This window comes from Thermobia domestica, chromosome 3 (assembly GCF_964235325.1).
Source record: "Thermobia domestica chromosome 3, izTheDome1.hap1.1, whole genome shotgun sequence".
NCBI lineage: Eukaryota > Metazoa > Arthropoda > Insecta > Zygentoma > Lepismatidae > Thermobia > Thermobia domestica.
Window position 1 is genome coordinate 352,227,961 of NC_137456.1, and position 24,916 is coordinate 352,252,876.

General features: G+C 36.5%; 1 protein-coding gene across 1 annotated transcript in view; it reads right to left on the bottom strand.

Annotated features, from left to right (window-relative positions):
* LOC145682091 (1-aminocyclopropane-1-carboxylate synthase-like protein 1) overlaps window positions 1-24,916 on the bottom strand; it is an 83,721-nt gene that overhangs the window by 15,616 nt on the left and 43,189 nt on the right. Inside the window, exon 8 of the mRNA XM_081753687.1 lies at window positions 21,783-21,959. Within this exon, the coding sequence (XP_081609813.1) occupies window positions 21,783-21,959 (177 nt within the window). The remainder of the gene's footprint in view (window positions 1-21,782; window positions 21,960-24,916) is intronic.

Genomic DNA, 24,916 nt, shown 5'->3' on the forward strand with positions numbered 1-24,916 from the left:
GAGCTTCGTACAGGACCCACTTCTCATCACATGTGAACACTCTATTCAGGAATGGCTCCTTCCTCAAACGAGACAACAAAGAAACACAGGTGTCTGCTCACGTTTCCTCTGGCCCGGAGTCAAATCATGTGGGACATATCGACGCAACTTGTATTGTTTGGGAAGTTGATGGAGGAGCTTCCGAATGGTTTCTCCACTCACACGGAATTTTAGTCCCAGTTCCTCACATGCGTGGCTACTGTTCGCCCCAATTGCTGCCTGAAGATCTTCATTTGTATGTGTGTTGGTCTTCCGCCAAGTACTGCGTCTTCGAGTGTTTCGTTACCGTCCTTAAACTTGTTAAACCACCACTGCACTGTCTGCGTAGTCACGACACCCTCACCAAAGGCCTGGCATATCTTCTGTCCCATTACAGCGGCGTTTGATCCCAGTTTGAACTCGTACAGAATACACACCCTTATGACGGTCTGTGGAGGTCCCATGTTCACTCTGTCCTTACGCAAGTTCACGGTGTAACTGAACTGCCACAACCAGGTAGTATGTTGGATATATCCACACCAACAACTGAACTTCATCTTATCTCCATTCGCATTCAACTCGTGATGTGAGAGCCAAATGAACACCGACCTTCACGAAAAGCGACAGAACGTTCTTGGTTACCTTTATAGCTTGTTTAAATTGTTATGTGTTTCTTTTGTTTTTTTCTATTACAACGCTAATATTACTTTGCGTTAAAATCTGAAGGACATTTCACAATAGGTCCCAATACATATATGTAACAAAGTTGCATCTTCGACAACTATGGATTTCTTACAAGGAAAATCTTGAGAATTTTGTTTTCAGTATAACAGAGTATTTTATTTTCGAAATAAATGAGCTTCAACAAAGGAACCGGTTCCAAAATGTAAGTTATAATAAATATCATAAATATTTAATATAAATAAAACGTAAACATTGCATAATGTATCGGTTTGTGTTTCGATTAAACGATAAAATGACTTTTAATACTTCTCGCTTTTTAACTTCGTACCCTACGCTTCCTAATTGGCTTGAAGCTCGTATGTGTACACACATTTGGGTAAAAGTTATAAAAGGGAGAAAGATGGCAATAATTTTAACTTTTTAAAATATATATACTTTAACACAAGATTTGTTCCAAATACCTAACATGAAGTATTTAGACTTCTTTGTCCCGGGAGAAGTATTTCGTAGATCCGGCCCTGACTGTTGATGTGCAAATTTGAAGCAAATCAGTACGGACACTTGGGAAACACGAATTGCTCTATTTTACATATAAAATATCTACATACAATTTCATTCGCTTCGGTCCACTCCTCCTTGCGCTTCTGCTGTAATATTTACTTTCTTCGGAGGGGCCTTGGCCCCAACACTATTTTTCCGCAGAAACTAAAAACATGTGTTCCCTTATTTTTTGGCTATTGTCCCTACACAAAGTGTAGTAGTAATTCTCCTTATCCTTTAGGCACTTCTAATATATACTTATTCACACTTTTGATATTTCGTAATCAAAGGTTTGGAAGGGTCTGTGCCCCACCCACCTGTTTTTTTTTTTTTTTTTTTTTTTAAATACCAAATACGTGTTCCTTCGTTTTAATTCTACGGTATCTATGCATAATTTCATTTACTTCGGTCCACTTCTTCTTGCCTTTCGAGCGCCAACTTTCAAAATTTTGGGTTGGGGCTTTTGCACCCTAAAACTGTTTTTCCGTAAAAAGAAAATACGTATTCATTTATTTCATGTGTAATATCTACCTGCCAAATTTCATCAAAATCGGAGTGTTGCACTTGTGAAGTGTTACATGTTAGTACTTAAAGAAAGTAATTGCTGTATGTGATTTTTAAAGACGGTGTGATATATAAGGTGCTAAGTAATGATTTATAATGTACTCAAGAGCGTTTTGAAAATCAGAAACAAAGTCTGAGTCTGAAATGCGTTGATGATGATGAGTTTGCTTACTTAATCATGCTTTTCTACCCAATGGGATTAATATTTCTGTGAGAATGAAGATGCAAAAATGAAAGGAGTGAAGAGACACGAGAGGACATGCAAGTTGCTGTTTGCGCGGGAATATTAAAAGTGTAAGTAAAGAAGAGGAATAATAACACTTTCGAACTTCAAGAAGTTGTGAAAAAAGGAGTCAGGGAATTTCCTCTCTTTCAAAGACTAATCACTACCAGTGTATTTTTTTTTATTCCTTTGATAGGCTATAGCCTATGAAATGCTTCCAATTTGAAGGAATTGGGAATCATTTCTCCATCAACTACTTGTATCGCCAGAATATTTTCTTTTGTGCATACGTATCTAGTTTTGTGGTTTTTCTATCAGCATACGTACCAAACGTATACACATATAATATATATATATATATATATGTGTGTGTATTAGTGTATTTTTAAAATGTTAATAATAAGCAACCTTAAATTCAGAACTTCTATTCATTAAGAGATTAAGTAATTACTATTATTTAAAAAATGTTGTAGCGAACTGTATTTTGGATTTGAAATACAGCATTAAACATATGCTTTAGCTCCATAGATCAATATTGAGAAATTCGCAAAGAGGGGTCCTTCTAAATTTCCATTACATTTCACAAAATATTTTTTACCGTAAAAGAATTGAATTAATATCCTATTTACCTACAGAATAAAATTTCAGAAGTTTACAATTATTACTGGAAATTAATGCTATAGTTCATTTCGAACATTTTAAAAGCATATAGTTTCTAATATACTGAAATTTCATTTCTTATCGATAGTATGAAATATTGAAATAGTTGTACTGCAAGTTTCCATAACTGTTTTCCAAGTGGATTTGTATAGAACCAAAGGGAGTTTTGTCAAGTTTAACAAAAATTTCAAAATAAACCTCTTGAAAGCAGCTCTTATTTGTAAAAGAATACATAATGATCGCTTTTGGCTGCTGTAATGCTCTTTAAAGCAGCTTAATAAAACTGCAGTGTAGCATAATAACAAAAGCTGCTTGTCTTATGAAAAAAAAAAGCTTGGTAAGGTGTCTGTACTGGGTGCCGAATTCTACTTCACCCCGGGCGCCGAAATCTCTAGTTACGGCTCTGGTTTACGGTATTAAAAAAAAAAACTATGTTGACATGTAAAAAGTTCGAACGTAGTACCTACAAAACGGAATACAGAGCTCATTCATGGTGTATGGCATGCTTTAACAATGAGAAAGGCAAATAACTTTAAAACGCCGGCACAATCAAGCCCTTAAATGAGATATGAACTTCCTTTTCTGAACATTTGTAATCTCTAGGTTGAAATTGGTAAGGGTAATTTTAATTTTTCATTGTTGGGTAAAGGCAGGAAGATTGTGCTGATATATTTACTGGTACAGTCAACTGCTTTCGAGCTTCTTTAAAAGTACGAGTAATTTCATGTGTTTAGGTACAACTCTTCCTCGTTGTTCAATCTCTCATTTTCCTCCTTAATTATTCTTTGTTTTTGGCTGGGGTTAAAATAATTGAAGTAAATTATGTAAGTTGGTTCTCAAAATAATTTAGTGCAAACATTACTACATAATTATTGGTCAAGTAATTAAGTTCTATTATTGACGTTTTTATTCAAAGTAACTTATAATTATAATGTTAGGCAAAATGCCTATTCTTTGATATTGAAGATATTATGAAAAATAACGTTTTAAAGTTTATATGGGGATTAAAAATTTCGATTTAAGCCAATTTTATTTTGCCTATTTTGCCTATTTCGACCTTTACTGCCTAAATAATTACTTAAGTACCTAATGTTGCCTATTCTATGCATTTTCTTCAAAATAAGCCTTCATTGGGAAAATATATAATTTATATAACATAATAATACACATATATATACGTATATTAGGTGTTTGTAAACACAAGCACGTGGTACGCTACAATATATATACAGGGTGAACCTCAAAGATATGCACATACTTCGGGAGGTGATTAATGATATCAAAAGAAGACAAAAGGTCCTGTTGTATTTTGTCGAATTCTGTGTCGTGTACAAGTGACAGTAGTGCCAACTTGGAATCGAGAATCGAATCTTGACAATTGGAACGGAACAGACAGATGTGCACATACTTCGAGAGGTGGTTCGTGACATGATAAGAAGACAAAAAGTCCTCTTGAATGTCACTAATCACCTCCCGAAGTATGTGCACACTTTTATGTCTCGTTCCAATCGTCAGAATTCGATTTTTGATTCCAAGTTGGTCCCCCTGACACTCGTACACGGCGCGGAATTCCACAACATTCAAGAGGACTTTTTGTCTTCTTTTGATGTCACGAATCACCTCCTGAAGTATGTGCTAATCTTTCAGGTTCACCCAGTATATATTGAATGCATAATAAGCTTCGTTTTTATATATACAATAAAAGAAGATATTAACAAACAAGTATGTTTCTATATTCTTTGAACATTATCTATGACTTGAATCTATTTTTAATGGGATTAAGTATTTATCTTCATTATTTGGAGATACATTTTAGTGCCTATTTTACTGGCTATTTTTTAATTTTTTAGTGCCTATTTGCCTGCCTATTTTCCAGGTTTTTAGTGCCTAAACATCCTGTCTCTATTTATAATCTTTCATACTGTGTGTAAATTGAAGAACCTTTTTTCAATAAGAAAGTAATTTATGAATACTTGTATTTTCACTTCCAGTATGTCTTTGTGATAATGTGATAATTTTACATGTTACAAGCTTTGCTTACTTAATATACATTAATATCATCATTGAGGAAATCAGAATGTTTTAATTTAGAAAGTTGAACATTCACATTCAACTTGATAAACTAGTCCTATTTTACCCCGACCGAAAAAGAAGAGAGTTGTTCCGTTGATAGCTCTCATGACTTATTTATACTTTTCTCGAGTAATCTTGATGAGTACGAAATCTTAATTGTGTTGTCCTCACTACGCAAATTCAGTGAAAATTCTTGTGATTACTGTATCTTGTTTTCTTGTTTGTTGAAGTGATGTCTGAATCTCAATCAGCCTTCACACTTTTGAAGACTTGGACTATGATGATTTATTTTCCAAGGAAAGTATCCAAAGGATATAATATCTGCACCAGAGATGCACCAGTAGTGAGTGCTATTGGTCAGTTTGTACTATCCCTCTTCATAGTCGTATTTCCGCGCCAGAGAATTAGTGAGGGACTGTTTGTTGATGCTCCGCCTGAGAGTATTGATGTAGCACAAAGTACTGATTGGATAACGAGTGATATTTTCTTTTTAACTTCGTTGCAACACTTTGTGAAATTATGTCTTCCTTCCCCTCAATCAAAGTTCTGCTAATTGTTGATGGACATGGCAGCCATAAAGAACTGAAAATGATTAAATATGCGAGGGATCACAGGATTCACTGCTCAGTACTCCTCCACATATCACTCACAAGACTCAACTCACTGATAAGTATTTTATGAAACAATTTCAAGACGCATACAATGATGCTTGTTCACTGTGGTTGCGCAAGAATGCTGGAGTAAAGACATCCGAATACGGTGTAGCGCATTGTGTTTCAGAGGCATACCAAAAGTTATGTCACATGGACGTAGCTCTCAACCGATTTGGCTTCACCAGAATATATTCACTGAACCCTCAGATATTCACAGACACTGACTATCTGTCAGCAAACGTCCACGAGTATCTGATCGGCACTTTGTGTGCAAAGGATTGGGCACGTCCATCCTCACCACAACAAACGCCTGCAGATCAGGCGCCATGTTCAGGATAAACGATCTCCCAACATCCTTGATGCAGTCCATATGGTTCCCCAAATCTCAACAGGACGATTAGCTAGGGATGCTGCTATGAGCCACATAATGATTTGGAGGATTCTGCACAATAACGGGTTAAATCCATATCATGTTCGTCTGCACCAAAAACTCCGAGAACAAGATTTCCATAACTATCTGGAGTTCTGTGAGTGGGTGAGCGCCAGTAACGCTTGTTTCACCAGAACATTCTGTGTACGGATAAGGCGATCTTCAAGATTAATGTAGGTCAACGTACACAACGCTCACTACTAGTCCAGCGAGAATGCTCACTGGGTACGTGAAGTTGACAATCAACATATCTGGAGTCTAAACGTTTGGTGTGGTATAGTGGGAGGCCAAATTGGTCCTTACTTCTTCGAAGGTACTGTAACAGAAGTAGGATACGCTAATTTTTTGTCGGATGTTCTTTGTGAGCTCTTGAAAGAGGTCTCATTAGCAACTCATGAAATAATGTGATTACAAGACGGTTACTCTGCTTATTTTGCAAGAGTTGCAGGACAAACTGTTGCTCATTTATTTCCAAACACATGGATCGGAAGAGGAGGCCGTTTCCTGGCCAGCTCGTTATCCGGACCTGACTCCTCTCGATTTTTCTTTTGGGGACGTGTCAAGGAGCTGGTTTAGCAAGAGCGTCCTACTACAAGGGAAGACATAATGAACAAGATCTATAATGTCTGCCATGGACTAAGATGAAATGAACTGTTAAGAGCAATCTACAGTGTCCCGGTGCGCATTCGAATGCGCATCGCACGTGCTGGACGATCCTTTGAACATTTATTGTGACTTTTATTTTTTTTTGGGGGGGGGGAGTACAATATTTTGGTGAGAATGTTCAGAACTTGCAGTTCATGTCATTTTATTTATTATCTTCAGTTTGTTTATTTGTACTATTCTTGAACAATTGTTTGTGCAATGAGTTCCGAAAAGTGATTTATTAAAATGTTTACATACGTTAAGAAGACTAAGAGAGGGGCAGTGATTTCGTAAGTTTGATTTCTTTTGGGAGGGGGGGTTGTTGTTGGACTTTACATCCAAATTTGTTTCATACGTAGTTTAAAACCAAAGAGTGTTTTTCACTGTTTTTCTGTTTTAAATTGGTTCATATTCCGAAATTTAAACTATTACTGTCCTGTAATATTGTTTTCGTTTGTTGATAAGTAGACGAGATATGCCCTGACGTTTGATACTGAATACTGTAAAGAGTTTTCCACAACTATTTAATAGAACATGTGGTATCTGATGTTCTTTTGAAGTCATTACCAACTAAAACTGTTATTCTTAGTTGCAATTCAACAGCAAATACTTCACAGATGCCAAACCGTAGAGTTTAACGACAAATGTTCCTGTAAAAGTTGTTTCCTTTTCAATAATACTTCCAAATAAATCGAAATTGGTACCACTCTCCATTTGAAACTTTGGAGTTGATCCCCCGCGGAAGTATTCTCGCTACGCCACTGAATATGAAAGAATCACAGTTTGATTCTTCACATACGACTTGGTCATTCATTTTTTTTTGTTTGTTTGTTTGAAGTTTCTACCTGCACTACGAAGTACGAACTGAGAAAAATGCACGGGACGGGACGGGTGGTCTGATAGCAATTCAAGAGCAAATAACACACATAGATGCCAAACCGTAGAATTTAACGAAAAATGTTTCCTGCAAAATTGCTTGTTTTTCAATAATACTTCCAAAGAAATCGAAACTGATACCACTTTCCGTATATTTTTTTTAAAGTTGATCCCCCGTGGAAGTATTCCATTTAAAATTTTTGAAGTTGATCCCCCGTGGAAGTATTCCCGCTACTCCACTGGATACGGAAGCACCACTATTTGATTCTTCTCATGCGATTTGGTAGTTCATTTTTTGTTTGAAGTGTCTACGTGCACTAAGAGGTGAGAAAAGTGCCTAGGACGAGTGGTCTTATACTCCTTGTATATAGTTAAAAGCTGAACGAACAGAATAAAGAACTCGTCACTCCATCAGATCAATACATACATATCTGTTACCATAACTAGAGGTGAGTAAAACATCTATACACAGCTTCGCCGGAAGTCCGCTTCATTGTAAGGCTAATTGGACGCCCAAGCAAACGTTGGTACTTCTGCCTGAATGGGTGCAGAAATTGCCTGAAACTGTACGCAAAAAAGCATCTATACTGGACTCCGAAGAGGTACTTGAGTGAATTGTCTCCAGAAGAACGCCAGTTTGGGAACAGGCAGAAATACATCAATTTTGAAGAAAAAAAGTTGACTACGGTGTCATCCTCAATGTCGAGAGACGATATATCCAAAAAAATAATTCTATACTCCAGCCGTTCTACCGGTTGCAAAAAGGATACGTTTTATGACGGTCCCCATATGGGTACAGGGATTTAAATATATATATATATATATATATATATATATATATATATATATATATATATATATATATATATATATATATATAAATATATATAATACCCATACTTTGTCCTTCTGGAGCACAAGCAGAACTATATAGAAATAGCAAAAATTTCTTTTCTATCAATACACAAATCATTTGTGATGCCAATATGAAATTTTTGAACATGATAAGCCGTTGGCTGGGTTCCACACATGATGCACGCATTTCGGACAATAGTAGAGTTGCTGTAGAATTTAATATGATGGGTTGCTTGCTAAGGAGACAGTGGACATGCTCTCTCCAAACATCTTATGACTCCTAGCTAGTTCGTGGCTAAGCGGTTAGCATACCCGCCTTTGGCGCGGGAGACCCGGGTTCGATTCCCGGCGGGAGCTCATGTGGTCCGGATTCCTCATTAATCAGTAGGTCCATGTCTTATATAGCCTCGCTGCTGTACGGGACGTTAAACTCAAAATCAACTCAACTCTTATGACTCCTGTATTTCTACCCCACATAGGAGCCGAAGGGTGCTAGACTAGAGCCCGTATTGCTTACATTCGGTGTTGGAAGAAACGATTCCAAATTCTCACTAAAACAATGCGATATAAACAGAACATATGTGGGAATGTTATTGTGGCTGCTGCAGTTCTACACTACTTTGGAATAGAACTGAAGGCGTGTTTCACCTTAATGCTATGGATGCGAATGGCATCAACCAATATGCATTTCATACAGAAGCAGATGCTGCAAGGCAATCTGTCAGAAGGTCTATTATACTTAATTATTTTTAATTAAAATTTTACCTAATTTTCTAGTAAAATAACAAGTTAGTGTAAAGACTTTACCTTCTTAAATGAATAAATAGGGCACTTTTATTTACGTATAATTTTAGTTATGTTCCTCTCTTTTTTTATTTTCTTTTTCTTTTTTGCAATTAGGGAATTAATATTTTCATTTTATTTCTTACTTCAGTACACAAAGTTATACAATAAAGGTGTTTTGATAATTTTTAAGAAAAACAAGGTGTCTACTTTTATAATTTTGCTAACACAAATCAGTATTAGAATATGGTAATTAGAAAAATTAAATGTACCAATACTGAAATAATACACACAAAGATTATGTCATGTGGAAAACAAAAACACATAAACCACTAAAAAATATCAAGCAAATAAAATAAGCTTTATACATATCAAACATATTTACAAAAAACATAAACTTCTCGAACATATTGTCTGAAGAACCCGAACCCGAACCTTGCTTCATTTCATTCTTGAACTTTCCATTTAAGAGGGAGAAGGAGTGCGCCACAGCGGCCGGAAGATTGGTGTTCAATTTAACATGGGATCTCAACCATTTTTTAGGCAAATCATGGTTTCATTTCGTTCTTTCGCAAAAATGTCTCAATAGCTCACTCAATATGATGCATCTCATTTTAAAGGTGCAATTTGAACGCTGTGCGTGATATTTTCTTCTTATAAATACAGATAATTATAATCCAAATTCACATAAGAAAATGATCAAAATTAGAGGGAAAAGTCTTCTGTTTTTTTACAGTAAGGAAAAGAGCTAAAAACTTCGGACTTTTTTGAGAATGGAGTACTACCTTTCTATTTGTGCGCTACTGTACTATTTTTTCGCTGTTTCCAATGACATTCATTACACAATCGATGAGAAATTATATCCTTCATTATTGAATCTACAGAAATCAGAAATCAGATTTTTTCGTGTTCACGTACTTGGCCGTCTAACTGCTAGATGGCACTATAGTCATTCCTCATCCCACTTTCCTTCTCAGCGGGAGCCAGTCCTTTTGAAAACCTATTTTGAACTTCTTAACAGGGGCGGGAGAAAGGAAGTCGTTGTGAAGAACGGGAACTTCAAACACGAGGAATAGCAAAATTTATGACCTCTTTAGTTGATGGTTTCTGTTTTAGCAGTACAGTGTATTTGTAGATGGTTTCTATGAGAAGAAGTAATTTGTGTTGGTAGCGATAAAGTCAACCTTTCGACAGAGATTTGTGAAGGAGAAGCCGAACCAAAGTCTTCGTTTATCTATTCCAAGAAAGAAATGAAAACTTCCTGCAGAACTGAGAATATACTACAAGAGAAAAAATTATTATAATAATCGAGTAGATTAATCCCCGAAATATTCTTTGTTTACCTGTCAAAAAATCAAGAATAATATAAAGCTCTTTCATCAGTTTCCATCGTACAACACACTAAACACAAACATTATATATATATATATATATATATATATATATATATATATATATATATATATATATATATATATATATATATATATATATAGTGGCGGATCCAGGATATGATCAAGGGAGGAGCTAAACCATAGTTTGTCTCTTTATCCAGAGTAAACAGGATTGAAGCCCATTTTATCCAGTGTATACCTGAACGTCAAGGGGGGGGGGGGCTATAGCCTCTATAGCCACCTTTGGATCCGCGCCTGTATGTGTATACTGTTTACAGTGCCGGATTTACGTATAAGCTAAACAAGCTATAGCTTAGGGCCCTGCTCTCTTGGGGCCGAAAAATCTAAAGAAAAACTGGATATACATTTCTAAAATATAAGAAAATTAAAAAATAAAATAAAATGTATATATACGTAGTAACAATGCTTCCTGCTGTGTAGCCTACGTTCATGTAATTAATGGGGCTCCTTCTGCTAGTCTGCTTCCTAAATTATCTCTAGTTTGTTCATTTCTGTATGTAGGGTGCCTATGTTCATCTGGACACATAAAGGACCCCATTACCTTAAACAGCTTGGGGCCCCACGAAACCTAAATCCGACTCTGACTATCTATTTATGCATGTTTGCTCCCTCTCTTTTCGAAGCAGTGTTTCTTTGATATTGCTTCAGATTCCGGCAGGTTTTACCAAGGAGGGAAGAGTCCTTATTCATTCCAGGCATTCAAACTAGGGACTGGACTACTTGCTTCCAACATTCTGTCCCCCATGTATCCCGGTCTGAATCAATTGCCTAAAGCCCATAAAACATTCAAATTCAAATGTAAATGTTGTTCATCAGTGTCGACACCGAAATATTTCTCAATCAATGGTAGGGGTGTTTGGTATCCTCAATCTGTCTCCCTCTTATTAGCGGAGAAATACTCTATATTCGGTAGTAATTTTTATTTTATTTTATTTATTTTTTAAAAGTGCTGTTTAATGTATCGCATAGGAAACTAAATTTTTATATACCCTAGTAGTATAGAAACGCACCATACGGTACCTAACAAAATAAACATCCTATGCCAAGGATGCAAACATTAACAATAATAATAGAAAAACATACTAATAAACATTTTAAAGACATTCTTTCATTAATCAAGTCGCACTTAAAAGTAGAAAACAATTTTGGTTATGCATGACTAAAAAAAAAAAAAAAAAAAAAAATGGGATGCGCTCTAATATAGGCTTACATACAGTTACTTTATAAATTCTTAAAATGACGCGCCCCATTCTTTTTATTTAGGCTTGCATAAATAAGATTATTTTTAACTTTTTAGTGCGAATTGATTAACAAAAGAATGTCTTTAAAAGGTGTTTTATCATTTTTCTTATTCGTTGGACACATTTTCCAAATCCTAAAGTGATATGCAACCAGGGAAATAAGGGCTGGTTAAAGGCTAGTATTTATTTTAGGATAAAATAGTTGAAAATAAAAACATATTAAAATTTGCTTTTAAAATAAATAGATATATTGCAAAGTATGAAAGTAAAAATGAAATATTGTACTGTCGCCGGACTTACGTCGCTCTGTGACAGTTCTTAGTTATATGACGTCAGGAAATAAGTTCAATGTATACGAACACTTATTCAATGTTTGAAACAAACACCTGTTACGTCCTTGTACACTCATCTCCAAAATGATTGTCGCATATCTATAACTGTCTTCATGTAAGAATATAATGTAATACTGAATTTGCTGGGTACTTTTAATACTGATACTATGTGTATAATCGGGAAATGTAAATTTCATAGGAAAATATTTATAAATACGAAAATTAGAATGAGTAAATCATAATGTTGCTAAATGGACACGAAAGTTTTATTTTCGTTTTATTGTTCTTATTTACTCCTCTTTTGACATGAAACTTGCATACATGTCTCTGCCGATTGTACACATACTAACATTATAAGAAATACCGGGTGAATTCGTTATCAAATTATATTCCTACAACAACATATTTATAGACATGCGACAATAATTTTGGACATGAGTGTACCTTCCTGAAGAAGGTGACACATCTTTTAATTCTATTGTTAATGAAGTGGTCTATTTCCCCAAATAAAAACCAATACCAAGCAGAGCATATGCTCCCTCCTGTCCTTCTAAGCCGGTACCCAAGGCTAAATGTAACATTGCGTCCCTTTCCTGTTGTAATAGGAAAAATTCAGGATGGTCAGCTACTGGTATCGATCCCAGGACCATTCGAATGTGAAGGCGAGACAGAGGGTAAATCTGGTGATCATATTTTGAAAAGAAAATAAAGAAATGGATTCCACTGAAAAAGAGTCACATTGCCAATACATTTCAGATCTTTGTCTGGGTTTTCTGCCTTTCAATTCCAAGTTTTTTTTTTAACCACGAAGGCCCAAAATAAATTAGAATATCGACTCTCCCGTTTTTTTTTTTTTAATATTTGCATGGTTCTTCATTTTATATCAGACTCTTCCTGCATTATTCCCGCGTTATTTACCATAGGTAGAATCCTTTGAGAAAGAGACAGGCGACAAGTGCTTTAGTTCTCTATGGTATGTTTGTGACCGTTGTAGATATTTGAGTGGCTGACGGCTGATATCATGTTGGTCCCTCTTAGAATATCTCTGTATTTATTTTTTCTTCAGTTCTGTTTCTCTTTTAGCCAAAAGAAAGGAATTTCACTCCTCTGTCCCATTTACATCCGTAACCATCCCCCTCCTGCGCTGTCCAACTTTGACCACATGCAGGGGAAAACGAAGGAAAAGGAGGGGTGCCATTTGCTTTGACGGCATTTCAGCAACAACCTCATCTGTTGCCAAAATAAGGAAACACTTTGCACTGCGATATCTTCGATTTGTCAAGGTCACTTGACTCCTTCCGACTCTTAAGGTTATGCTCTTCTTCCATGATTTGTCTTTGTCTTTCGATTAACAACATTTTTGCATTATATTCCTCTCGTATTAAACGCATTTTTAACGAACGAGGCTCATTTGTTTTTTTCCAACAACTTCCTGCTCTTCACTACAACCCCATGTTCTCTGTCTTTCTTCATAGGCGCATCTTCCGATTAGGGGCGAATCCAGGGGGAGCGGTCGGGGCAATTCCCCCCCAGAAGAGGAAACTTTCTTATTATACATATATATAAAAACCCATCCCGAAGTTTGGAGCCCTCAAAAGTAGCAGTATGACTCCACCGCCCTCCCCAGAAGTCGGTCATGGATCCGCCCCTGCTTCCGATAAGCTTCAGCTGCCGATAGAAAACGAAATGCTCGTGCCAGCAGTGTGAAGAAATGGCTTACTTCTTTAGTAAAAAGGCGTTACTACTTTAGTTATAACTAAAGAAGTAAATAGAAATTGAGCTCTCCAACAGTTACTAAAAGAGTATATTACTACGGAAGTAATTTACTAAAGTAGTCCAGACTAAAGAAGTAAGAGTTACTACAAGAGTAATTTATACTAGTTTGGTGCTCGCCACCCTAAGAGTTGGTCATTAATACAATAGTTAGGGCGAAAACCTGCTTGATGATGTGGAAGAAATGTTTTAGCAGAGAGGAGGAGATGAATTTTCCTACTCGGACTTTACTTTGGGATTCGTTTAAATATATCTTAAGTAACCTAACTTGTTTTTTTGCCATTGCAAATTTTGCAAGAATGTTGTATGGTATTTACCTCCTAATAGAATCGTAAGCCTTTCTAAAAGTAGGATGGCGTCATATAAGTAAGATGGCGTCAAGCTCGAAGTCGATGCAAAGTGGTGCTCTTATTGTTTGCCTTTTTTTCGTGGTTGTGTGTAGTGTTTATGTGCGTGCTCTACTGTCTTCATGTAGTGTCGGTGCTGTGACTTTCCCAAGTGAAGCATTGCCAATGAGACATGGACTGAAGTGTAGTGGAAGATCATTTCATTTTATTGCTGCTGCCTTCATACCAAGAGGACCGCCATGTGCTCTCTCTGGTACTGCTAACGGTGACGGAGGAACTACCAGTGATTTTGTGCCAAGGTATGAGTCAAAAGCAAAAAAACAGTGCCTCATTCTCGTTTGTTTTCTCCTCCTTTGTGGTGATATTCACGTAAACCCTGGCCCACCCTGTCCATATTACACCACTGCTTTCAATATATATTATCAAAATGTTCGTAGCATTAAAAACAAATTACTTGAGTGCTCATTGTACCTAGGTGAGATAAGGGAACTGGATTGTTTCGCAGTGACCGAATCGTGGCTGAATGAATCAGTGAACGACAGTGAAATTAGCTTTTCTAATAATTTCACCATTTATCGTAAAGACCGCATAACTCGTGGAGGTGGAGTGATGATTTGTGTAAATAATAAGTGGAAGAGCAAGAGAAGACTGGATCTCGAACGGGATTGTGAACTTATTTGGGTGGAAGTATTTATTCCAAATCGTCGTTCTGTGTTTATTGGATGCTTCTATAGGCCGCACAAGAACACCCCCCAACACATCTTAGAAGCTTGCCATGACTCACTGTTACATGCGTTGTCACACGGTGACGTCATCCTATTGGGTGATTTCAACCTTTCCATCACGTGGCAGGACAGCAAGCATGGCGTCGCTAAAGGTGGAAACGACAGTTATTTCATGGACAATTTTATTCATGGACTTGGTCTAGGTCAACATAATATGCATAATACCCGCAATAATAGCAATCTTGACTATATTCTCTCTAACCTAGAACCTCGTTGTGTTGTCCCATGCAGAAATCTTTTTCCCTCGGATCACGATTCCTTGGATGTTTCTTTCGATTTCCTCCCCTCCATTACAACAAACCAGCCCCTCAAAAGTAGGTCACAACTTCTTTGGAAGAAAGCCCCCTGGGGTGACATCTGCCGGGCTATTGAACTGTTTCCTTGGTGTTTGTTAGAGGTAGGAACTGTTGACGACGCTGTGGACTTATTTACATCTGTTGTCCACTCAGCTATAAAGGACTTTGTGCCGGTGAAAGCATCAAAATCGAACAGGTTTCCGGTCTGGTACGACAATGAACTCCGTGAACTTCTTAAAAACAAAAAGCTTGCCTGGACTCTATGGAAATCACATCCGAGTGACTACACATACAAAAACTTTGCTAGAATTATAAGTCTTGCCAAGAAGGTGCAGCGGCGTAAATATTTTGAATACATGGACTCAATTGGTGATTTTACTGTTAGTAACCCTAAAGTTTTTTGGTCTGTAATTAAATCTAGAACGAAATCTCCGGGCATACCGGCAACAGTTCAAGATGAAAATACTGAAGCGAGTGATGATCAAAGACCAGACCTCTTCAATAACTACTTCTGCAAAACATTTACTTCTCTTCCCTCTACAACCCATCTCCCCCCTCTCCATCCCATCTGTTCGGACACCTTATCCATTCTCTCTACCACCCCGGGCGAAGTTCTGGCTCTCTTGCTATCGTTATCTCCACATAGATCACTTGGACCTGATAAAATTAGTCCTCTCTTTCTCAACAAAACTGCTTCAGTTATTGCGGTTCCTCTATCTATCTTATTCAATAGATGCTTCAAGGAAGGGTATTATCCCACCAGTTGGAAACTAGCTCACGTGACCCCACTATATAAATCAGGACTTAAAGATCATGTATCCTCCTATAGGCCAATATCTCTTCTGTCTGTAATATCAATTATCTGCGAAAAAATAATCAAAGACAGGCTATTTAAATTCACCTCACCTTACATCCATAGTTCTCAGCACGGCTTTCTACCGAAAAGCTCAAGTCTCTCAAACTTAAGTACTCTTCTTTCCTGTGCAGTCAAATGTATAAATAACAATACTCAATTAGATGTTATCTACTTTGATCTCTCGAAGGCCTTTGATTCTGTCAGTCACATTCATCTTCTTCATAAGCTCTCCAATAGATTTAATGTACATGGCAAATTTCTCTCTCTAATCACAAGCTACTTGAAGGACCGTAAACAGAGAGTTGTTCTTTCAGGGGCGACTTCTAACCCCCAACCCGTGATCTCAGGGGTGCCTCAGGGGAGTGTACTTGGGCCTCTGCTGTTTGTACTGTATATGGATGATCTCCACACGCACTTATCAGCTCAACCTAGTGACCTTCTGCTTTTTGCTGACGATTGTAAGTTATACAGAGAAATATCATGTCTCCATGATACAATTGCTCTACAGGAAGACATAAATTACCTTACAGGCTGGTGTGAAATGTGGCACTTGAAACTCAACAGTAAGAAATGTGACAGTATTACTATTACTTTGAAAAAGTCTCCTGTTCCCTCCACATACCATATCAACGATTCCCCTATCACACATTCTGCTAGTCATAACGATCTTGGTGTCATCTTTGATTCAAAACTCACCTTCTCTGATCACATCTCCTCAATACTAAAGAATTCAATGCGCATGTTGGGACTTCTTTATCGATTCACCGAACTACGCACTGTTTCTTCACTAGCAACTTTTTATAAGACATTAATAGCGCCCAAGATCGAATACTGCTCTCCCATATGGGCCATGGCAGCACCTACACATCTCTCCAGACTTGATTCTGTTCTCAATTTCTTCATCGCTATAGTCCGTTTTCGTGTTCCTGCACTTCGAATATTATCTAAGAAGGAACTCTTGCGACATCTTAATATTCAGACTCCTGAAGTACGCAGAATTACCTCTGACCTGAAGTATCTACATAAAATAGTTAATGGAAACTTAAGATCGGAAATATTACTTCAGGAACTATCCTTACGTGTACCTTCCCGCATCACCCGGAATACCCACCTATTCCATCTTGCCCGTCCTAGGTTGGCTGTTATACAGAGGTCTCTTTTTTATAGAATACCAAACTGTTATAATCAAGTAACAATTGATGTGGACATTTTTTCGAGCTACCCAGTGTTTGAAAGAGCAATTAAACGAGCTTTGACGGAATAGTTTTACTTTTACACTCTTTTTCTCTATGTTGTTGTTATTGTTGTCTTGTTTTTTTTCTTTCCTTTGTTAGCATGTCCCTGTGTAAAATGGCAAAGTTATGCTGTATCTGGGAATTTGTTCAATAAATAAAAAAATAAAAATAAAAAAATAAATCATTAAATAATTTATGTACCAGGGTATTTTATTCCCATTTATTTTTCGAGTATTTGTTGAATGGTAAATATCTGGTCCATAGTTGATTGATTTCGTTTAAATCCACACTGATAATCTCCAATAATTTCATCCGCGTATGGGATCAACCTTGCAAATAAAATTTTGAGAGAATTTTATAGGATGTTGACACAAGAGAAATGCCTCGCTAATTATTACAATCCGCTGTATCGCCTTTCTTGTGTATTAGAACCATCATTCATCCTTTCTACTCTTGTGGTAATTCTTCTTTGTTCCAGATAAGGAGAATGAGTTTGTGTATCTTGTTTCACAATTTTTCCCTTTAGCTAAAATTAACTCAGCCGGAATTTCGTCTACACCCGTAGATTTTTGTTTCTTTAGTTTCTGTATAGCAATTTCTACTTTTGTTCGATGCTCTGAAATGTATGGTTCTCCTGTGCACTTCCCTTTCCCCACGAGCATTAGTTTTGGCTACGCGTTAAGCAAATCATCAAAGATATCTTTCCATCTATTGAAGATGCTATCTGTATAAGTAAGAGTTGTTCTGTCGTCTCTCTTTAATATATATGCGCGAGGTTGATACCCTTTCTTAAATTCGTTGATGCCCTTGAATATGTCTCGAATTGTTTTCTTTTACTATAATTTTTAAGTTCATTAATTTAAGCTTTCAAAAAATCGCGTTTCTCTCTTCTAAACATTTTGGAAGTTTCCCCTATGATATCAACGAAATTTAGTGTAGTTATATCCTTCGGATTTTGTAGCCAACGCAGTTTCATCTATCTTCTCTTGTAAGTTAATTTGGTGCATTCTGGTCCAGAACCATGATTTGTTCCTACGTATGACCGCATGCTCCACTTTTTCTCTTGCTGAAATTTTAATGCTATCTCTAATTTTAACCCAAATATCTTCAACATTAGTTCTCTCAAAACCTTCTAAGAATGAGAATCTATTACAATTCAATCTGGTATCCCCTCTCGTCTGGTTCCTCTATAATATCTTTAAACTAAACCTCTCTGTTTTCAGATGTTGAATATGTACTGGAAATTTCCATAACTTATCTTCAAGTGGATCTATATACCAACCAAAGGTAGTTTTGTCCAAAAAGTCCAAAATATTCCTTTTGAAAACAACTCTCATTTGTAAAAGAATACATAATGGATCGCTTTTGGCTGTTGCAAAGGTCTGTCCAACCAGCTTGATGAAAAGATCAACATAGGATAACAACAAAAGCTGCATCTCTTATATGCAAAAAAAGAAAAAAAAGAAAGAAAAAAGAAAAAGGAAAAAGAAAGAAAAAAGGAAAAACTTGGTGGTAAGTGTAGGGGGCGCCGAAATCTCTAGCTACGGCTCTGTGAATGGGTCACGAGAGTTTCTATTTAACACCTCAATGAACAGGAAAAGAAGCCCTGTTAATTCTCCAATACCTGAATTTTTGTATATATTTATGTTCTTTCCTGCGTTGTCACATTTCCTTGTAAAAAGTAATATTAAGAAACTATAAGAGCTAGTTTAAAAATAAAAAAAAGTTAACATGTAGTATTGGGGTAGGTTAACATCTGGAGAAATTTTGAGCTGAGTAAGACAAATAGTTTTCATAATACTTTGGAAAGAAGATCACCATGTTATATAGAAATTGATTATCTCAGCTGAAAACGTTAGACACGGCCTTAAGGGTCTGTGGTGTGATATTGTTTTAAATTTACATGTCCCAACAGAAGATAAGGATGACGATATAAAAGAGCTTTTTTCTAAGAAGTACAACTTGTATTTGACCAACATTCCCCCCTCCCCGATATCATGTGAAAATGCTATTAGGGGATTTCAATGCGAAGGTAGGACGAGAGGATATATTCAAATCGATTATGGGTAATGAAAGTTTCCATAAGGAAAGCAATGACAACGGCATTAGACTCGTGAACTTTGCAACACCGAAAAATCTTATCGTGAAGAGTAAAAAAAAAAAAAAAAAAAAAAAAAAAAAAAAAAAAAAAAACTCACATATGGCAACGTTCGTAAATATATACTTGGACCTCATCAGATGGAAAACTATATAATCGATTGATCATGTTTTAGTAGACAGAAAAAGACAGTCTAGAATAATTTATATTCGGTCGTTCAGAGGAGCTGACTGTGATACTGATCACTACCTGGTAGAAGCGATAATAGAACAGAGATTATCTTTGAATAAAGGAAATATTCAATATCTGAAAATTACAGACTTAATTTAAAGAAATTAGAGGAAAGCCAGGCGAAGGGGAAAACCAGATTTAAGAGTCGAATAGATTCTCACTTTTAGAAGTTGTGGAGTGCACTTTTAGATTCTCACTTTTAGAAGTTGTCGAAAGAACTTGGATTGAAATTAAGGATAAACTCTCAGCAAAAGAAATGTTAGGGCACGCAGTAATATATAGGAACAAATCACGGTTCGACCAAGAATGCACTAAACTAGCGGAGAATGCTTGCTTATGTTTTTGAATGCATAAGCATATGGTACAAGAGTTTACTAGTAATTTTGATTAAACTTTATTTTTTTAACTCTTTCTTTGCTTCGAACTGTACTTCTAGGACTACAATACATTTCTTCAGTCATTTTCTTTCTTTCTTTCTTTTTTTTTTAATATATCAACCCTTTTTTGGACATATGCCTTGAATCTCCGATCTTAAAGGAATTTGGAGATAACAATTGCAATTCTCGCCCTTTGTTATTCCCTTCTAACGGAAACGGCAAAAAGAGAAAAAAAAAAACCCGCTGAAATATGATTTTAATTAGGACCTCTCTTCTCTTAAGGGAACAAATACTGCCACCCAATTATATCAATTGTAAGTTCATAATTTTTGCACGCCTTTTTTCTTCTATTCTAGGACAATTATCAAAAAACGATTAAAGATCTTATCTAATTATCTGAGATGAGAAACACATATACCAAATTTCATGTCAGTAACAATCATAGATTCCGAGATATGGAGATTTTAAGATAATAATTGCCTCTATTCTTTGCCCCTAACTGTCGATTTTCCGAAAAATCTTTCTTAGTGGGACTCTGCATCACTATTCTATGCACTGTCCAAATTTGTAGTTTCTAGCTTAAGCGGTTTGGGTTTCAATCAGTAAGTCAGTCAGGATATCTTCATTTTATATCTAGATATTAAAAGCATAAACGCGAAGTTTCGTGCCTCTACCAGGTAATCTGAAGGGATTCGAGATACTGGCTCTTATTTTAACAATTGTAACCTCAAGTATTTTTCTTCCCTAAGCAGGGGTAAAAGTGAGAGGGAACGCGGAGGACGGCATTATCCCAGTTTCAGAAAATATATATGGCGTTCCGCCACTTCCTAAACATTACAATGGGCAAAGATAGGCATGATATCATGCGTCCTCCTACCTTTTCAGATCCACTTTGATCTCTGCCCTTAAGGAAAAATCATAAAACCCTAAATCACGTGTTATTTTACATTAAAAGCCTAAACAATAACTTTCATACCTGGAGATCTGGAGATATGAAAATTTCACTGTAACAATTGCCACCACGAAGTCTCTTTTTTCCCCGTAGAATAGGGTTACCATTCGTCCCGGAATCGTCACGGAATCCAGATCTGTGTCCCGGCGTCCCGAAAATATTTCTCGGGGTGCTTTAATGTCCCGAATTTTCATATTTAAAATATGACAACCCTACCGTAGAATGTTGAAACATCCATCCTTAGTGCTACTTACTTCACAAATTCTATGCTTTTCATATCCCTGCCACATCCCTAATCTTAAGGAATTTCGCCATCTTATTATAACAGTTGCACTCTCCACTCTTTTTTCTTCTCGCCTTTTGTTGTTCCATTCAAAAGGAAACGTGTCTTTCATTATTTAAAATTGAAAACCTAAACACTAATTTTCATGCTTCTAACTTTAATGGATTTCGAGATATGGCCACCCAATTATAACAACTGTAACCTTCCTTTTCCTCCTTATTTCTTCCCTTCTAGGGCATGCGCATCTCTATTTATAAACGTGTTTATTTTTTTAATGAGAGCTTTGTCTCTATTCATAAGAGATTTCGATATATGGACATTTTAAGATAATAATTGTCACTACTTTCCCCATTTCCCTGTCGAGTTTACTTCCTTAGTGAGACCTTATACCACAAATCTTATGCCCTGTCCAAATTTGAAGTTTCTACCTTAAGTGGTTTGGTGTGGGCTTTGATCTAGTCTTTATGTAAAAATAAGTGCTCTTCCCATAGTTATCACCTCACATAAAAGTCTGCTGTGTTGCCAAATCAATGTTCTTTTTCTTTTCATTTAATTACCTTGCTCTCCTTGTCGGCTTAGCGAAGACATGTGTTTTCCAAAGTACGCCCACAGAAAAAACCCTGCTTTCGAAGCTCTTACTTTCACACCAGCTGCTTCCAGACTTCGCCGTGCTTTTGATTCTGCCTCTTTCAAACGCTGCATATTTGTCGGTAGAAATGTGTTGTTCAACCAAGCTAAAGGGAAAGAAGAAAAAAAGATAAGTTAGATTTAAAATATAACGAACGCCAATTAATTGAACTAACCGTAAACCAGCTTGTACGATACGCACCATTTGACTCAACAAATATTTCTGTGTATGCTTGCCTGGTCCTTCTACCTGTCTTCAACTTAATGTTGGTGAAATTCATCTAATTTTAATGTAACTTGGCATATCCTGTCTCCCTTGTCTAGGAAATTAGGCTGCTCTTTGGGGTTGCAAATTTGTGTGAAGAGTTAAGGAGTAAAATCTACCCTAAGCTGAAAGTTTGTGAATTTTGTAAGCAGCCAACTCTAAATTTTTATTATTGTACTTTTATTTCAAATTTAATACAGTTTGTTAATAAAATTTAAAAAAAATACTACACATAATTTTAAGAAAATACTCTAATTTTCGTAAAGAGAAAGAATGAAATGGAAAGAAAATGAAACCGAGAAAAGAAGTGCAGTTTTCAAAAAGGATGGCGTCCATTTTCTTTGGGACATAATAGTTTTTCCTATTCGCTGAAATTAAAAGCGGCCAAGCTTGGAAAAGACTTCTTCTTCTTCTTCTTTTTTTCTAACAAAACCCTTCGTTCTACTGCGTCTTTGCCTGTGGAAATTTTTATCTGATCTCTTTGCTGAAATAAGCGTATCTCAAAATACTTCAAATTATTGGCCTCTTCGATTTCCCTTTGTTCTACTCTGACCTGTAAGGGCCTGTTCCCACTCGACATTCCCATGCCTTTCGATTTTCCAATATCAATTTCAATTCCATATAGATTTCTAGTTTTTCAATCATTTCCTGTAGTCTTTCTTCGGTTGTAGCTACAATAACCATATCATCTGCATATATGATCTTCTTAATGATGTGTCTTCCAATCTTGGAATTTCCGCTTCCCATTTATGCTTCCTTCATTAAACATTCACTGTTTGGGACGACATTCTATATCCTTGTATGACTCCTCATCCAATCTCCCCCCCCCAATATTTCCTCCAATTCTCCACCTTCATTTTAACTTTTTCCCCATTTGCGTTGTATAGTACAATATCGATGGCAAAAATCGTACAGCAAGGTACTTCATCACTCATATCTTAAGTTAGTTATAACATTCACGACAACGTTGAAGAAGTACAGTTTAAAGCTTAAGCCTAGTGTACCGTACTTCAACCAGAACAGGGATTTGGAACGTGGCTCTTAGATATATATCTTCGATAATCTTTACATATTTCTGTGCCACTCCTTTCTTCTGAGACATCTCCATACTTTCTGACCGTATTCCTCTTCCAAATCAGAAAAGATCATATGCAAACCTTTTTGTTTTTTCTGATGTTTTTCAATAGTTTTCCTTAATGTAAAAAAATGCAGTGGTTGTACTCTTTCCTGGCATTTATCCAAATTGTTCTCTTCCCAATGATGATTATGATAATGATGTCTATTGCAGTAATGGCCTTCTACAATTGGCTTTCTAATTCTCATCGTATGTGACACTAGTCTGATTCCTCTGTAATTTTTGAAGTCCGGATCACTCGGGTCGGGTCAGTCGGATCAGCTCGGGTCGGGTTGTCGGGTCGGGTCAGTTCACTTTGATCAACTGAGTTTAGGTTGAGCTTAAACTCGGCTGGAGTCGAAAGCTGCTGTTTTTCACTAGCTGCCTAATTAAAAATACCAATTTTCAATTGATTTTATAGAAACTATAAACCTATTTTGAACACTTGCAGCTAGCGTTTTTATGGTAAATGCTTATTTTTGTACTTGTGTGTACTTTAATTTTTAAATATGGAAGATTGATTTTACCAATCCACTGTAATATTAATATCTACGCCAATATGGAGTCTGGATTTAGAACAAAACTAGAAGTTGTTTAAGCAAGGCCAAAAGAAAGATTGGATATGGACGACCAAGCCCAAGCCGAGCTGCGGTGGCTCAGTGGTAAAGAATTCATCTCTGGTGCATGGTGTCCATGGTTCGATCTCAGCTTGTGCTAAGTGGGCTTTGTGGTGGAGAAACGCCATGTAGTGGGTTTTCTCGGGGTTCTCCTGTTTCCTCCCATTTTCTTCATTCCACCATTTCATTCATTCACCATATCCCTTAGCCTCGGTGCAGAATCAAGGGACCTTAAACGGAATATTTCATTTTATTTCACCAAGCCCAAGAGCATCGATACAAGAACCAGATAAAGATTGGATATGCAAGACGAAGTGCATAGTAATCTTGCTCTTGACCTTGTTTTGGTGATCACCAAGTAGCGATGGGCATAGTTTCTTGCTTTCCGTATAGTAGATCCCTATGAAAGACTATAATAAAAATCACATTTGGTCTTCATTTGAACCGATGAGGCGAACATTCTTGGCTCTTGTATAGCGTGAAAGACCACCAAGACTACGAAATGCAGGACCAAGACTTGACTGTGCAAGACAAAGAATAAGACGCAGTATTGATGACCAAGACCCAGGGTGCAAATTGTTTGAATTTCATTCATTGGGCTGAAAGTGGTGAAGTAAAATTAGTACTTTATAATTAATTATCATATTGTATTTTTAAATTTTAAATTACAAAATTCATATTATGTATCTTCTTACTTGCAACTATATATACTGTAAAATACGTTTTAATTACTGAGAAGGAAAAATCAAAGTGGCGCGGGTCCCGGAATCATAAGAAACTATTTTGGAATAAAAGTTGAAGGGTTGGAAAAAATCATAGGTGTTCTCCCGTTTCCTCAACCTTTATCATTGTAATTAAACGATTTCCTTTTGTCTCCGCCAAGAGACCCTTGCTACTGCCTTCCGAGAAGACCTCCTGCCTTTCGAGCAGGTGAGAACACCTACCTTGAAGAAAAATTTCGTCACATAGCACTAAAGCAAGAAAAAAATCAATTTCTCCCACGTCATACATTGGTATCAGTTATAAAAAGAAATAACCAAACCTCAAAAGTGCCAAATATTCATTAAG